The sequence below is a fragment of the Coregonus lavaretus genome, assembly GCF_964263955.1.
Source record: "Coregonus lavaretus genome assembly, chromosome: 27".
Classification (NCBI taxonomy): Eukaryota; Metazoa; Chordata; class Actinopteri; order Salmoniformes; family Salmonidae; genus Coregonus; species Coregonus lavaretus.
This window is the reverse complement of record NC_140014.1, coordinates 2,718,059-2,734,762: the sequence shown is the minus strand read 5'-3', so window position 1 is coordinate 2,734,762 and position 16,704 is coordinate 2,718,059. Positions and strand designations below refer to the sequence as shown.

Below are 16,704 nucleotides of genomic sequence, written 5' to 3'. Positions count from 1 at the left end.
AATTGTCTGTAGGGCTCCGAGACAGGATTGTGTCAAGGCACATATCTGGGGAAGGGTACCAAAAAATGTCTGCAGCATTGAACGTCCCCAAGAACACAGTGGCTTCCATCATTCTTAAATTGAAGAAGTTTGGAACCGCCAAGACCCTTCCTAGAGCTGGCCGCCCGACCAAACTGAGCAATCGGGGGAAAGGGCCTGAGTCAGGGAGGTGACCAAGAACCCGATGGTCACTCTGACAGAGCTCCAGAGTTCCTCTGTGGAGATGGGAGAACGTTCCAGAAGAACAACCATCTCTGCGGCACTCCACCAATCAGGCCTTTATGGTATAGTGGCCAGTCGTAAGCCACTCCTCAGTAAAAGGCACATAACAGCCTGTTTGGAATTAGCCAAAAGGTACCTAAAGGACTCTCAAACCATGAGAAACAAGATTCTCTGGTCTGATGAAACCAAGATTTAACTTTTTAGCCTGAATGCCAAGCGGCACGTCTGGAGGAAACCTGGCACCATCCCTACGGTGAAGCATGGTGGTGGCAGCATCATGCTATGGGGATGTTTTTCAGTGGCAGGGACCGGGAGACTAGTCCGTATTGAGGGAAAGATGAACAGAGCAAAGTACTGAGAGATCCTTGATGAAAACCTGCTCCAGAGCGCTCAGGACCTCAGACTGGGGCGATGGTTCACTTTCCAACAGGACAACGACCCTAAGCACACAGCCAAGACAATGCAAGAGTGGCTTTGGGACAAGCCTCTGAATGTCCTTGAGTGGCCCAGCCGGAGCCCGTACTTGAACCCGATCTAACATATCTGGAGAGTCCTGAAAATAGCTGTGCAACAACACTCCCCATCCAACCTGACAGAGCTTGAGAGGATCTGCAGAGAAGAATGGGAGAAACTCCCAAAATACAGGTGTGCCAAGCTTATAGCTTCGTAACCAAGAATACTCAAGGCTGTAATCGCAGCCAAAGGTGCTTCAACAAAGTACTGAGTGAAGGGTCTGAATACTTATGTAAAATTAATTCTTTATAAATTTGCAAATATTTATAAAAAACTGTTTTTTCTTTGTCATTATGGGGTATTGTGTGTAGATTGTCAAGGGGAAAAAACAATGTAATCAATGTTAGAATAAGGCTGTAACGTAACAAAATGTGGAAAAAGTGAAGGGGTCTGAATACTTTCCGAATGCACTGTGTATGAAGAGAGCCTTGGTCCTCCTTTCTTTTTGATGAGAAACATGTAAAGTGTTGGTCCCAGAAATGTACCATCCGAATAAAAAGCTTATTTCTCTAAAATGTTGTGCACAAATTTGTTTACATCCCTGTTAGTGAGTATTTCTCCTTTGCCATGATAATCCATCCACCTGACTGGTGTGGAATATGAAGAAGCTTAAACAGTATGATCATTACACAGGTGCACCTTGTGGTGGGGACAATAAAAGGCCACTCTATAATGTGCAGTTTTGTCACACAAAAAGCAACCAAAAAAAACAAAACATGTATGCATTCACTAACTGTAAGTCGCTCTGGATAAGAGCGTCTGCTAAATGACTAAAATGTAAATGTAAACACAGTGCCACAGATGTCTCAAGTTTTGAAGGAGTGTGCAATTGGCATGCTGACTCTAGCAATTTCCACCAGTGCTGTTGCCAGATAATTGAATGTTCATTTCTCTACCATACATTGGAGGTCAATGTTGTTTTAGAGAATTTGGAAGTACGTCCAACAGGCCTCACAATCGCAGACCACATGTTACCAATCTTGCCCAGGACGTCCACATCCTGCTTCTTCACCTGTGGGATCGTCTGAGACCAGCCACCCGGACAGCTGATGAAACTGACTAGGATTTCTGTCTGTAATAATCATTCTGATTGGCTCCCCAGTGGGTGGGCCTTTGCCCTCCCAGGCCCACCCATGGCTGCACCTCTGCCCAGTCATGTGAAAACCATAGATTAGGGCCTAATTCATTTCTTTCAATTGACTGATTTACTGTAACTCAGATTTTTTGGGGAAATTGTTGCATGTTGCACTTATTTTTGTTCACTATAAATTAGCAATCCAAATGCACAAATGCAGAGCATTTAGCACATTAGACAGTTAATTTAATAGTTGAATATACAGTGGGGGAAAAAAGTATTTAGTCAGCCACCAATTGTGCAAGTTCTCCCACTTAAAAAGATGAGAGAGGCCTGTAATTTTCATCATAGGTACACGTCAACTATGACAGACAAATTGAGAAAATAAAATCCAGAAAATCACATTGTAGGATTTTTTATGAATTGATTTGCAAATTATGGTGGAAAATAAGTATTTGGTCACCTACAAACAAGCAAGATTTCTGGCTCTCACAGACCTGTAGCTTCTTCTTTAAGAGGCTCCTCTGTCCTCCACTCGTTACCTGTATTAATGGCACCTGTTTGAACTTGTTATCAGTATAAAAGACACCTGTCCACAACCTCAAACAGTCATACTCCAAACTCCACTATGGCCAAGACCAAAGAGCTGTCAAAGGAAACCAGAAACAAAATTGTAGACCTGCACCAGGCTGGGAAGACTGAATCTGCAATAGGTAAGCAGCTTGGTTTGAAGAAATCAACTGTGGGAGCAATTATTAGGAAATGGAAGACATACAAGACCACTGATAATCTCCCTCGATATGGGGCTCCACGCAAGATCTCACCCCGTGGGGTCAAAATGATCACAAGAACGGTGAGCAAAAATCCCAGAACCACACGGGGGGACCTAGTGAATGACCTGCAGAGAGCTGGGACCAAAGTAACAAAGCCTACCATCAGTAACACACTACGCTGCCAGGGACTCAAATCCTGCAGTGCCAGACGTGTCCCCCTGCTTAAGCCAGTACATGTCCAGGCCCGTCTGAAGTTTGCTAGAGTACATTTGGATGATCCAGAAGAGGATTGGGAGAATGTCATATGGTCAGATGAAACCAAAATAGGACTTTTTGGTAAAAACTCAACTCGTCGTGTTTGGAGGACAAAGAATGCTGAGTTGCATCCGAAGAACACCATACCTACTGTGAAGCATGGGGGTGGAAACATCATGCTTTGGGGCTGTTTTTCTGCAAAGGGACCAGGACGACTGATCCGTGTAAAGGAAAGAATGAATGGGGCCATGTATCGTGAGATTTTGAGTGAAAACCTCCTTCCATCAGCAAGGGCATTGAAGATTAAACGTGGCTGGGTCTTTCAGCATGACAATGATCCCAAACACACCGCCCGGGCAACGAAGGAGTGGCTTCGTAAGAAGCATTTCAAGGTCCTGCAGTGGCCTAGCCAGTCTCCAGATCTCAACCCCATAGAAAATCATTGGAGGGAGTTGAAAGTCCGTGTTGCCCAGCGACAGCCCGAAAACATCACTGCTCTAGAGGAGATCTGCATGGAGGAATGGGCCAAAATACCAGCAACAGTGTGTGAAAACCTTGTGAAGACTTACAGAAAACGTTGACCTGTGTCATTGCCAACAAAGGGTATATAAGAAAGTATTGAGAAACTTTTGTTATTGACCAAATACTTATTTTCCACCATAATTTGCAAATAAATTCATAAAAAATCCTACAATGTGATTTTCTGGATTTTTTTTCTTCTAATTTTGTCTGTCATAGTTGACGTGTACCTATGATGAAAATTACAGGCCTCTCATCTTTTTAAGTGGGATAATTTGCACAATTGGTGGCTGACTAAATACATTTTTCCCCACTGTATCTAGCTGGCAAACATTTAGTTGTGAATTCCATGCTGTAATTTGATCACCTGGCGCATGCTGCATGACATTGAGTGAATCACAAGGCTCCAGTCTCTAGTAATCTGACAGATGAAATGAAGAACGCAGTGTTCTTTATCTCCTAACGTATTGCAAATGTTGACTGCAGGCATTTACCTAAAAAGTAGCTACAGATATTCAAATTTATTAAACGGTATTGAAAAACCATCCCGTGGCTTTTTCCAAATACCCCGGTAAACTGTATATACGGTATACTGCCCAAGCCGAGCGTGTGTGTGCGTGTGCTGCGCACCTACTCTGCAATAAGTGTAATTTATGAACGACCAGTTCTCAGGGATGGGGTAAAGTTTTGAGCTTATGCCGCGACCGTTTGTGGTGGATGGTGGCAGATTGTGGTAAATTGCGTTATTTTGTCATTGCACCACATTATCAGGGGAGTTAGAACGCTGATCTATCGGTAGTCTAAACTGTGGAACAAATTGACTATCTTTTTGTAAATTAATGGAGGTGTGAATGTTTTAGTCCGAGAGTCTATCTTCTCTGAAACTAGAGTCCTGCATCAGGCCAAAAAAAATGTGCTGGCGAGTGGTCCTGGAGTTGAGAGAGAACTTGGGGTAAATACAATGGCGCAATTACACTTGACATGTGGACTGACGATTTTTGAAAAAATAGGCACGGTGGGCTTTTGGTTTCTCTCCCCCTGAAACCAGAAATAAATTATTCTAAATAACAAACTGGCTTTATTTACTACAGTGTGAAAGAGTGATAGCCCCTCTATATTAAGTGAGTTTGTGAAACACGGAGTCCTTCTTTGCTGATGTGAAGAAGAAACTGAATGAAAGAGAGTCCAGCGAGGACAGGGAGGGGATAAAAGTGTCCATATATTCAAGACCTTAGCTACTTCATTTATTTATGAAATGTACTTGTTTATTTAGACAATTTAATGTATTTGTTTAGGCTTGGCCTATTTAGTAGGCTATTTTCCACCATAAAGCTATATCTGTCAGCATAAAGCTAAATGACTCACTCATTCGTGGCTTTGGATCAAAATAAATAGTACCAACATTATTTCTGAAAGTCTTTAACTTGGTCAAAACATTTATTTGTTAATCTGCTCATGTTGTGTGTGTTCAATTATTTGTGACATTGTGGTTATAATGAAGAATGTAAACGAAATAAATCAAATAAATCCTATTCATAATGAATAATCAGATGTGTGTTGCAAGCTTGTCATTTGTCCTTGTTTAATGTTTTTGTAAGATTTTATTTGATATTTTTAGACAATACAAACATACACATACAGTGACGGAAAAAAGTATTTGATCACCTGCTGATTTTGAACGTTTGCCCACTGACAAAGAAATGATCAGTCTATAATTTTAATGGTAGGTTTATTTGAACAGTGAGAGACAGAATAACAACAACAAAATCCAGAAAAACGCATGTCAAAAATGTTATAAATTGATTTGCATTTGAATGAGGGAAATAAATATTTGACCCCCTTGCAATCAGAAAGATTTCTGGCTCCCAGGTGTATTTTATACAGGTAACGAGCTTAGATTAGGAGCACACTCTTAAAGGGAGTGCTCCTAATCTCAGCTTGTTACCTGTATAAAAGACACCTGTCCACAGAAGCAATCAATCAATCAGATTCCAAACTCTCCACCATGGCCAAGACCAAAGAGCTCTCCAAGGATGTCAGGGACAAGATTGTAGACCAACACAAGGCTGGAATGGGCTACAAGACCATCGCCAAGCAGCTTGGTGAGAAGGTGACAACAGTTGGTGTGATTATTCGCAAATGGAAGAAACACAAAATAATTGTCAATCTCCCTCGGCCTGGGGCTCCATGCAAGATCTCACCTCGTGGAGTTGCAATGATCATGAGAACAGTGAGGAATCAGCCCAGAACTACACGGGAGGATCTTGTCAATGATCTCAAGGCAGCTGGGACCATAGTCACCAAGAAAACAATTGGTAACACACTACGCCGTGAAGGACTGAAATCCTGCAGCGCCCACAAGGTCCCCCTGCTCAAGAAAGCACATATACATGCCCGTCTGAAGTTTGCCAATGAACATCTGAATGATTCAGAGGAGAACTGGGTTGAAAGTGTTGTGGTCAGATGAGACCAAAATGGAGCTCTTTGGCATCAACTCAACTCGCCGTGTTTGGAGGAGGAGGAATGCTGCCTATGACCCCAAGAACACCATCCCCACCGTCAAACATGGAGGTGGAAACATTATGCTTTGGGGGTGTTTTTCTACTAAGGGGACAGAACAACTTCACCGCATCAAAGGGACGATGGACGGGGCCATGTACCGTCAACTCTTGGGTGAGAACCTCCTTCCCTCAGCCAGGGCATTGAAAATGGGTCGTGGATGGGTATTCCAGCATGACAATGACCCAAAACACACGGCCAAGGCAACAAAGGAGTGGCTCAAGAAGAAGCACATTAAGGTCCTGGAGTGGCCTAGCCAGTCTCCAGACCATAATCCCATAGAAAGTCTGTGGAGAGAGCTGAAGGTTCGAGTTGCCAAACATCAGCCTCGAAACCTTAATGACTTGGAGAAGATCTGCAAAGAGGAGTGGGACAAAATCCCTCCTGAGATGTGTGCAAACCTGGTGGCCAACTACAAGAAACGTCTGACCTCTGTGATTGCCAACAAGGGTTTTGCCACCAAGTACTAAGTCATGTTTTGCAGAGGGGTCAAATACTTATTTCCCTCATTAAAATGCAAATCAATTTATACAATTTTTTACATGCGTTTTCTGGATTATTTTGTTGTTATTCTGTCTCTCACTGTTCAAATAAACCTACCATTAAAATGATAGACTGATCATGTCTTTGTCAGTGGGTAAATGTACAAAATCAGCAGGGGATCAAATACTTTTTTCCCTCACTGTAATAGGTGGCCTACTATGATATTAGCGTAAAAGGCCTTAACAAAAAAAAATATCGTAATGAGCCACTCAAAACTCAAAACATGTTTTCAAAAAAAATTTTCACAAGTGTAGCAGGTTGTAAACTCTGCAAACAATGTGAATGAGAATGGTAAATGATTGTAATTAATACATTCATTCAATACATTGGAATACAAAAGAAGCCATCCACCCATGATGGGCTATTAGCAGGACAAAATAATCTTGCCAAGAAGGAGGGTGGGAGGAGCATTGTATTTAATTGAATACTGCACAGTAGCCTAATAAACATGCATTTTGAAAGAGTAAAAAAATTATCGAATTCAATAATATATTTATACCACTGTAGATGCTGTGTTTTTGGTTGATGACGAAGCCATCAAAATTAATTAAGAATTAATACCTGAATTAAATTGCTTCAGCCAACATGTTGCAGTTTATTTATTTTTTAATTATTCATGACTCCTTTTTCCTGGAATAGAAACACACTTATCTGTGCTGGAGTTCTTTCAACAATCCAAAAGGAGCCCTCCACCTTTGATGAGCTATCAGCAGGACAATAGACTCATGCCGAGTTTAGGGACGTTAAATGTATTAATGGTTGTTTGCGAGGCATGTCACTTCTCCCATCTCTTTGCATAGCCCACCAAATTGATCCATAACGAATTACTATGGTAATAAATATCACTGAATGACAGAAATATTGAAATAAAGTAGGCTAATGAAAGCAACAAATTGTTGCTTACTGAAACACCTAAAGTCATACAATTGTTATAATAGGATTTGAAGCAATAGCCTACCCGAGTGTGGTCAACTATTTCAGCACCGTGTCGCGCTGCTCTGAGACAAGCATGGGGACTGGTCTTGATAAATCAATCAGATTTTTATTTTCACTGAATCTCTGTTTGGGTATTGGTTAGCCTACAATTAGGATGTGGAAATGTTAGGATTATTTTGCTCTTCACTCGCAGTCAGTTAGGAGCGTAGGCCTACTCCTGACCAGTCACGTTGTACAGCGGCATATTTTCCTAATGGAAACCCTGAGGCCTACATAGGCTACTGTAAAATGCATTTTCGTTTTTCTTGGAATAGAAACACCATAATATTAATCAATTTAATTAAGCTACATTTCTACAAAAAAAGGTTTTAAAGTCTCTAGCACAGCCAATATTAAAAACAGTCAAATGCATTCGTGAATTCAATCGCTTTAGCCGACATGTTGCGGTTTATTCATTGTTTAATTATTCAAGGCTCCCTTTGTATTTTCGTTTTATAACAAAAATTATTTACTGTATTTAAAGACATGGATGACTTGTATGATGTGTGATGACATGCACAAATGAATGAATGATTGATTATTGATATACTGTATATTGAAGTAGGCCTTTATGCCAAGAAGTAAGTTACGCTAAAACAGCTACAGTAAACAGGACTCTTAGGCCTACAGCTCCATGTCATTTAAATAACTTGGCCTCTTAAAGATGCCCTCTGGTGGTCAAAATAGCATTTAACGGCAACAAATGCTGACAGTAAAATAATTTCGTCATGCACTCTAACATGCCATACAATTACGCATCATGCCACAAGCTGTGCTGCAGTATGACAACTTTTAAAGGAAGAACCACTGTAGGCTACTTTTCATTTAAACGTTTCAATTCACTAGTCCATGGAGCCCTCTCTCGCTAGAATGAACTATATGCATCTTCTAGCGATCTATTGATAGGATAGGCTCATATCAGTCACAAAGCGAGCGACGACAGGGAAACGCAGACTGCTGTCTGTCCCGTCTTCTGGTACAATTTGTGTGCGCTGTGGTTGGTTGCAGTCATGAATTTGCACGTCCCATGTAATGTAAGTGGTAACGATGAGTTGAAATCTACGACTTAGCGTAATTATTGTTTTCTTGCACATTCATTTATTTTCTCCTACAGTATATCCCTGTACTATTCATAAATCATACAATGTGGTTATATGTCCATGGTATCGCATCGGGACAAGTAAACCAAAGGATTTCCTAGGTTTCCTTTCCTAGGATGTCAGGTTTGCCAGACAGTGACGCTAAAGAGAGTGACTCATCTCGTTAGTCAGTGTAACCTACTGAATCGCATCAGTGGGAGAGACGTTAATTTGGCTCCCTAATTTGCATAGGCTACTGGTAGGCCTTGGGTTTTTGGCGATTATCTGCAGGTAAATTATGAAAGATGGTGAATCATCACTGCAGAGAGCCTCATTCTGGTCCAAATATGATAATTAGGGCCCTCACGGAGTCCAGGAATTAAAACTGAATTCTACAATATTCAAGAAAAATTTGACCTTAGTAGGGAATCAGCTGAATGTATTGAAAATTAATAAATTTTCCCAAGTTTATCAAAGGACATTAACAGAATGCATCAGTGATTTGTATTTCCTGCAACTTTCTGAAGAGGCAACGACAATGCCCCTGGCTATGTGTGTGCTGTGCGTGGGTCTATCACTTTGTGTAGCCGTTAGCGATGATGCTGAAAACAGTGTTCTGGTACATGGAAAGGCTTTCCCAAAAACCTCAATTAAATGGTAACTACAAAGTAGCCTATGCTTACCTGGCAGAATGATATCATGATTATGTTCATAAATCCAGTGGGTATTTGTTTTGCAAACTTTACCATCACGTGAGCTACAAAAACACGCCTATACAACAACCTCTTGCTAGGAGCACACTTGAATTAAAGGGTAACTACACCAAAAAATAAGAATGTATCAGATTTTTTTTTTTCCAGACCTCAAAAGTGGTTTCCTGATTTGGTTGAGGCATTGTTGTGGACATGGAACATCAAATTGTTTTGTTTTTCGGTTAATAAAATGCGAAAACCTGACAATTCTTTTGAACAACGGAAACCTGGAAAAACAAAACAGAGAAAACAGAATTTTATAAGGCCGTACCTAATGTTATTTTTTAATTAATTTAGGCTATGTAAAATCAGAAAGACATAATACTTAAGACTGATATAACCCTTTAGTTTTTTCTATTTAACCTTTAATTTATTTTTCAAGATAATGTGGGCTATTTAGTTCATTTTTCTGTTTTAATAAAATACACAATTTGAAGAACAAACATCATTGTGGCAATTCATATCTTGCAGTAAAACTCTAAATAAGACTTTAGTCTCATGAGAAAGCAGGTTAAATGTAAAAAAAAAAAAAAAAAAAAAGAAGGGTTAATGTTCTCTTATTTTGAAAATAGTCCTGATCATATAAGCCTAGACGATATCCAAAACAACAATACACTGAATTCATACATTTTCAGTCATTTAAATTGTAAAATCATGTATTTCTACATAATACCCTAACTACTATGATTTGTCCAATCTGAGAGGTAAACTCGATAAAGTATTCAATAATTATGCTGTGTATTTCTGATGAAATTAAGACATTTGAATGTACGAGAGGCCACCAAAATAGGTGGCTCCTTCGGCTACTCTATGTAATTGTGGAAAACACTAGGAGAGACAGAATCCGCAAACCGCAGGGCTGGCCCCTATTAGAGCGTGTTAAACGGAGCTCATTCTTGATACACACGGGAAACTGTTGAGCATGAAAAAACCAGCAGCATTGCAGATCTTTACACAAACCGGTGCGCCTGGTACCTATTACCATACCCCGTTCAAAGGCACTTAAATATTGTGTCTTGCCTTTCCACCCTCTGAATGGCACACATAAACAGTCCATGTCTCAAGGCTTAAAAATCCTTCATTAACCGGTCTCCCCTTCATCTACACTGATTTAAAATGGATTTGACAAGTGGCATCAATAAGGGATCATAGCTTTCCCCTGGATTCACCTGTTCCGGCTATGTCGTGGAAAAGCAGGTGTTTTGTACACTCAGTGTATTTTATAGTAAAAAAAAGATGATGTAATATAACAGTATAAAATAGAACAGAATATTTTTCCAAATGAAAAAAGTTACCAGGGTGAAGTGATGCGCATTTGGAGTCTGGAACGGTTATTCTGAAAGAGTGCTCATTTGAAACGGGGCTCAATTTGGTGAGTTGAAAGAAAAACAATTCAGGGTTACAAACCAAAATCGGTCTTCTTTTTTATATACAGACGCTCAATTTAGTTTATTCTGCCTGTTCTTTGGAATTTTCTAAACGGATGAACAATTCCACATTGAACAATGCATGGTGATGAATTACGGCCATGTTTGGTGAGTAGACCTATGCTTAATGATTCTGATGAAAATATGCTCTTTATCTTTATCAAACTAATGTTTTTGTGTATACTATTTTCAGTGTGGAACCTGTCTATGTTTAGGGTGGTTATAGCATAGGCAACCAATTCTAAATGCCACTAGCAGTTCGCAAAGTAGCCTAAGTGGAAAATAGATGGGAAGCAATTATTCCAAAACTGCAGCTCATGTTGGAACACATATTTCCCTACTTCAATCGACCAGTCCATTTTGAATTTGTGATAACACTGTCGTCATTTTTGCAAGGAATGTAGCTTGTGTATCTCATAAGTTAGATACGTTTTTATAGGCATTTATTTCTGTAGGCCTAATGGGAGCTTGTGTTCGCACTCAGCACGTGTGTGTGTAGGGAGCGGTTGGAACCCAATTGAGTGAATGAGACAAGGAGGGAAAAGGGAATTTAGGGAGAAGAACTGTGTGATGATTGGCTTGTTTTTGTAAGTAATTTTTTCGCAAATGCACATGTACAAATGGAACACCAGAGTCAAAGCAAATTAACGTTGTCTTCATGACAACATTTGACTTTCCCGTTCTGGCGGCCACAAAGCACATTCCACCAAAAAGTTTTACAGTATTAGATTTGTTTTAAATCGCTGGTTAAAGATCAAGCTTTGACGTCAGTTCGAGTACTCGGTTACTCATGCCCATCCCTACCAAGTACCTGTTAAATACCTGTAGTTTACCTGCAGTGTTATCCCCCTTCACTTAGGATGAAAAAGGAAGACTAGTATCGTGGTCCTCTGTAGCTCAATTGGTAGAGCATGGAGCTTGTAACGCCAGGGTTGTGGGTTCGATCCCCGGGACCACCCATACGTAAAAATGTATGCACACATGACTGTAAGTCGCTTTGGATAAAAGCGTCTGCTAAATGGCATATTATTATTATTATTTATTATTATATTGAAAGGCTCTGGACTTTCTTGTAATGAGTATCTAGTCAGCCTCACCATTCAACCATTTAGCGTCAGACACCTGAAGTCTGAACTATGAGAAGAGGAGCATTGTGGTGAAATCATTTCCCTATATTGGTTAACAATGAATGGCCGCTTCCACTGTCCTTGGAGGCGGGTCCGGTTTTGATTGGGGCTCTTGCATGGGAGTGACCTCTCATTCGCGCTTTGTTGGAATCTCTGAGGGCATTGGTGACAAGTGCTGCTTTTCAATATATCTATTTTTGTTCTCCAACGCTATAGTCCCCTTCACTGCAATGTCACGCTGTCTTTCATTACATTTGCATCGCCATCTCTCTCCCTCTCTCTCTCTTTCTCTCTTTCTTGCTTATTTTTCTCGTTGGCAACCTTCCCACTTTTCCTCAGTTTTTCTTAGTTTGTCTCCTTTTCACACTCTTGTCCCTGTCAACTTCTCATGTTTTCATTTTCTCTCTCATATTTTGTCTCTTTCTTTCTTTATGAATGTGCCTCTTTTTGTCTACGTGTGGGGAAAAGGTTCTCCATCCGCCCAAAAATCACCCGATAAACCGAAAAGCTGCCCAGTTCCTGAACAGGGCACAGACGACACCCCTGAGGCCAAGACAGGTACTACAGTCACATAGGAATGGGCTGTGTTGCACTGTGTATGGGAGGTATGAAGCCTTTGGAACCCATTCTGGGAAGAATTATCATATGTCAATCATGTTATGGGAGTGAAGAGCTACTTTAAGGGGATAGTTCACTTTTTTGGCTTATTTTGTACTTCAACTAACCAGCTACCCTGGGTAAAAAAAAAAAGTATCTTTAAAGTGAAGTTGGCTCAATCACAGACAACTGATAATGGAGTCGGTATGATAATCCCGCCTATGTTTGACCCTCACGTCGCCATATGTCCCATCACTAGTACAAAGTGTACCTTGATACTGAACCTACCATCCCTGTCAACCTTCCCAACAGCTCAATGCTGTGAGCATCACAATAAAAACACAAGATACCTAAAGAAAGCAATGCCAAAAGGCTTCTCATAGCTATCCTGGATTTGTCAGATCGAAAGTTGAGACTTCAGAAACTTCTCTGCTGCAATGAATACGTAATTAGACCAAAGCAGGCAGACGGAATCAACAATTTTGCATCTTGTCTGCTGACACCCAATACATCTGCTAACATCTTCCATTTAGAAGTTTTGGAATAGAATCACTTACTTTCCCCCTGGAATCTAGTTCATAATAAGTTTGGAACAGAATCTATCCCTAATTTGCTTAAAATGTTTTGATGCGTGTTTAAACAATTACTCCCTCTTACTTTTGCAATTAATGAACTATTGGCCTGTGAAGGTCTGCGAAAGTTAAAGCTTAATGAGGTCCTGCCTCCAAAATTGTTTTGTAAAAGCCAAATCGGGTGACCCATTTGGGAAATTCTAAACACTGTCTTCTGATCGCAGATCTTGTTTTTCCCATTTATTTTCCATTGCTTATAGTGAATTTTCTTTTACCTCTTCGCTAACTCTGTCCACTTCTTCCTTTCCTCCCCCAGGTGCTCTCTCTCGTTCCCTCTCTTCCTCTTCGTCCTCCCTGGACTCCAGACATGGCCTGACCGTGCGGCCTCGGCCATTGCCGCGACAACGGCCTCCTGCAAGGCAGCGGCGAGAACGGCTCCACCCCAGCTCCAAAACCATGCCCCCTCCGACCCGCTCAAATCCCAGCCCTAGCCTCATTGGTACTGCACACTCGTGTCATAATTTCTGACCAACGTAATCCATTTACGTTGCTTTGAGTGACATACAGTTGAAATCTGAAGTTTACATACACTTAGGTTGGAGTCATTAAAACTCATTTTTCAACCACTGCACAAATTTCTTGTTAACAAACTATAGTTTTGGTAAATCGGTTAGGACATCTACTTTGTGCATGACACAAATAATTTTTCCAACAATTGTTTACAAACAGATTATTTCACTTATAATTCATTGTATCACAATTCCAGTGGGTCAGAAGTTTACATACACTAAGTTGACTGTGCCTTTAAACAGCTTGAAAAATGTCAGAAAATGATGTCATGGCTTTAGAAGCTTCTGATAAGATAATTGACATAATATGAGTCAATTGGAGGTGTACCTGTGGATGTATTTCAAGGCCTACCTTCAAACTCAGTGCCTCTTTGCTTGACATCATGGGAAAATCAAAAGAAATCAGCCAAGACCTCAGAAAGAAAATTGTAGACCTCCACAAGTCTGGTTCATCCTTGGGAGCAATTTCCAAACGCCTGAAGGTACCATGTTCATCTGTACAAATAATAGTACGCAAGTATAAACACCATAGGTCCACGCAGCCATCATACCGCTCAGGAAGGAGACGCGTTCTGTCTCCTAGAGATGAACATACTTTGTTGTGAAAAGTGCAAATACATCCCAGAACAACATCAAAGGACATTGTGAAGATGCTGGAGGAAACAGGTACAAAATCATCTACAGTGGAGAGAACAAGTATTTGAAACACTGCCGATTTTGCAGGTTTTCCTACTTACAAAGCATGTAGAGGTCTGTAATTTTTATCATAGGTACACTTCAACTGTGAGAGACGGAATCTAAAACGAAAATCACATTGTATGATTTTTAAGTAATTCATTTGCATTTTATTGCATGACATAAGTATTTGATCACCTACCAACCAGTAAGAATTCCGTCTCTCACAGACCTGTTAGTTTTTCTTTAAGAAGCCCTCCAGTTCTCCACTCATTACCTGTATTAACTGCACCTGTTTGAACTTGTTACCTGTATAAAAGACACCTGTCCACACACTCAATCAAACAGACTCCAACCTCTCCACAATGGCCAAGACCAGAGAGCTGTGTAAGGACATCAGGGATAAAATTGTAGACCTGCACAAGGCTGGGATGGGCTACAGGACAATAGGCAAGCAGCTTGGTGAGAAGGCAACAACTGTTGGCACAATTATTAGAAAATGGAAGAAGTTCAAGATGACGGTCAATCACCCTCGGTCTGGGGCTCCATGCAAGATCTCACCTCGTGGGGCATCAATGATCATGAGGAAGGTGAGTGATCAGCCCAGAACTACACAGCAGGACCTGGTCAATGACTTGAAGAGAGCTGGGACCACAGTCTCAAAGAAAACCATTGGTAACACACTACGCCGTCATGGATTAAAATCCTGCAGCGCACGCAAGGTCCCCCTGTTCAAGCCAGTGCATGTCCAGGCCCATCTGAAGTTTGCCAATGACCATCTGGATGATCCAGAGGAGGAATGGGAGAAGGTCATGTGGTCTGATGAGACAAAAATTGAGCTTTTTGGTCTAAACTCCACTCGCCGTGTTTGGAGGAAGAAGAAGAATGAGTACAACCCCAAAAACACCATCCCAACCATGAAGCATGGAGGTGGAAACATTATTCTTTGGGGATGCTTTTCTGCAAAGGGGACAGGACGACTGCACCGTATTGAGGGGAGGATGGATGGGGCCATGTATTGCGAGATCTTGGCCAACAACCTCCTTCCCTCAGTAAGAGCATTGAAGATGGGTCTTGGCTGGGTCTTCCAGCATGACAATGACCCGAAACACACAGCCAGGGCAACTAAGGAGTGGCTCCGTAAGAAGCATCTCAAGGTCCTGGAGTGACCTAGCCAGTCTCCAGACCTGAACCCAATAGAACATCTTGGGAGGGAGCTGAAAGTCCGTATTGCCCAGCGACAGCCCCGAAACCTGAAGGATCTGGAGAAGGTCTGTATGGAGGAGTGGGCCAAAATCCCTGCTGCAGTGTGTGCAAACCTGGTCAAGACCTACAGGAAATGTATGATCTCTGTAATTGCAAACAAAGGTTTCTGTACCAAATATTAAGTTCTGCTTTTCTGATGTATCAAATACTTATGTCATGCAATAAAATGCAAATTAATTACTTAAAAATCATATCATGTGATTTTCTGGATTTTTGTTACAGACCTCTACATGCTTTGTAAGTAGGAAAACCTGCAAAATCAGCAGTGTATCAAATACTTGTTCTCCCCACTGTATATCCACAGTAAAACGAGTCCTACAGTGGGGGAAAAAAGTATTTAGTCAGCCACCAATTGTGCAAGTTCTCCCACTTAAAAAGATGAGAGAGGCCTGTAATTTTCATCATAGGTACACGTCAACTATGACAGACAAATTGAGAAAAAAAATCCAGAAAATCACATTTTAGGATTTTTAATGAATTTATTTGCAAATTATGGTGGGCAATAAGTATTTTGTCACCTACAAACAAGCAAGATTTCTGGCTCTCACAGACCTGTAACTTCTTCTTTAAGAGGCTCCTCTGTCCTCCACTCGTTACCTGTATTAATGGCACCTGTTTGAACTTGTTATCAGTATAAAAGACACCTGTCCACAACCTCAAACAGTCACACTCCAAACTCCACTATGGCCAAGACCAAAGAGCTGTCAAAGGACACCAGAAACAAAATTGTAGACCTGCACCAGGCTGGGAAGACTGAATCTGCAATAGGTAAGCAGTTTGGTTTGAAGAAATCAACTGTGGGAGCAATTATTAGGAAATGGAAGACATACAAGACCACTGATAATCTCCCTCGATCTGGGGCTCCACGCAAGATCTCACCCCGTGGGGTCAAAATGATCACAAGAACGGTGAGCAAAATCCCAGAACCACACGGGGGGACCTAGTGAATGACCTGCAGAGAGCTGGGACCAAAGTAACAAAGCCTACCATCAGTAACACACTACGCCGCCAGGGACTCAAATCCTGCAGTGCCAGACGTGTCCCCCTGCTTAAGCCAGTACATGTCCAGGCCCGTCTGAAGTTTGCTAGAGTGCATTTGGATGATCCAGAAGAGGATTGGGAGAATGTCATATGGTCAGATGAAACCAAAATAGAACTTTTTGGTAA

At 41.1% G+C, this 16,704-nt stretch overlaps 1 protein-coding gene across 1 annotated transcript in view; it reads left to right on the top strand.

Annotated features, from left to right (window-relative positions):
• The window catches only part of LOC311102369 (CAP-Gly domain-containing linker protein 4-like), a 121,589-nt gene that overhangs the window by 62,230 nt on the left and 42,655 nt on the right, over window positions 1-16,704 (top strand). The window contains exon 11 of the mRNA XM_084143685.1: window positions 13,344-13,526. Coding sequence (XP_083999811.1) covers window positions 13,344-13,526 — 183 coding nt within the window. The remainder of the gene's footprint in view (window positions 1-13,343; window positions 13,527-16,704) is intronic.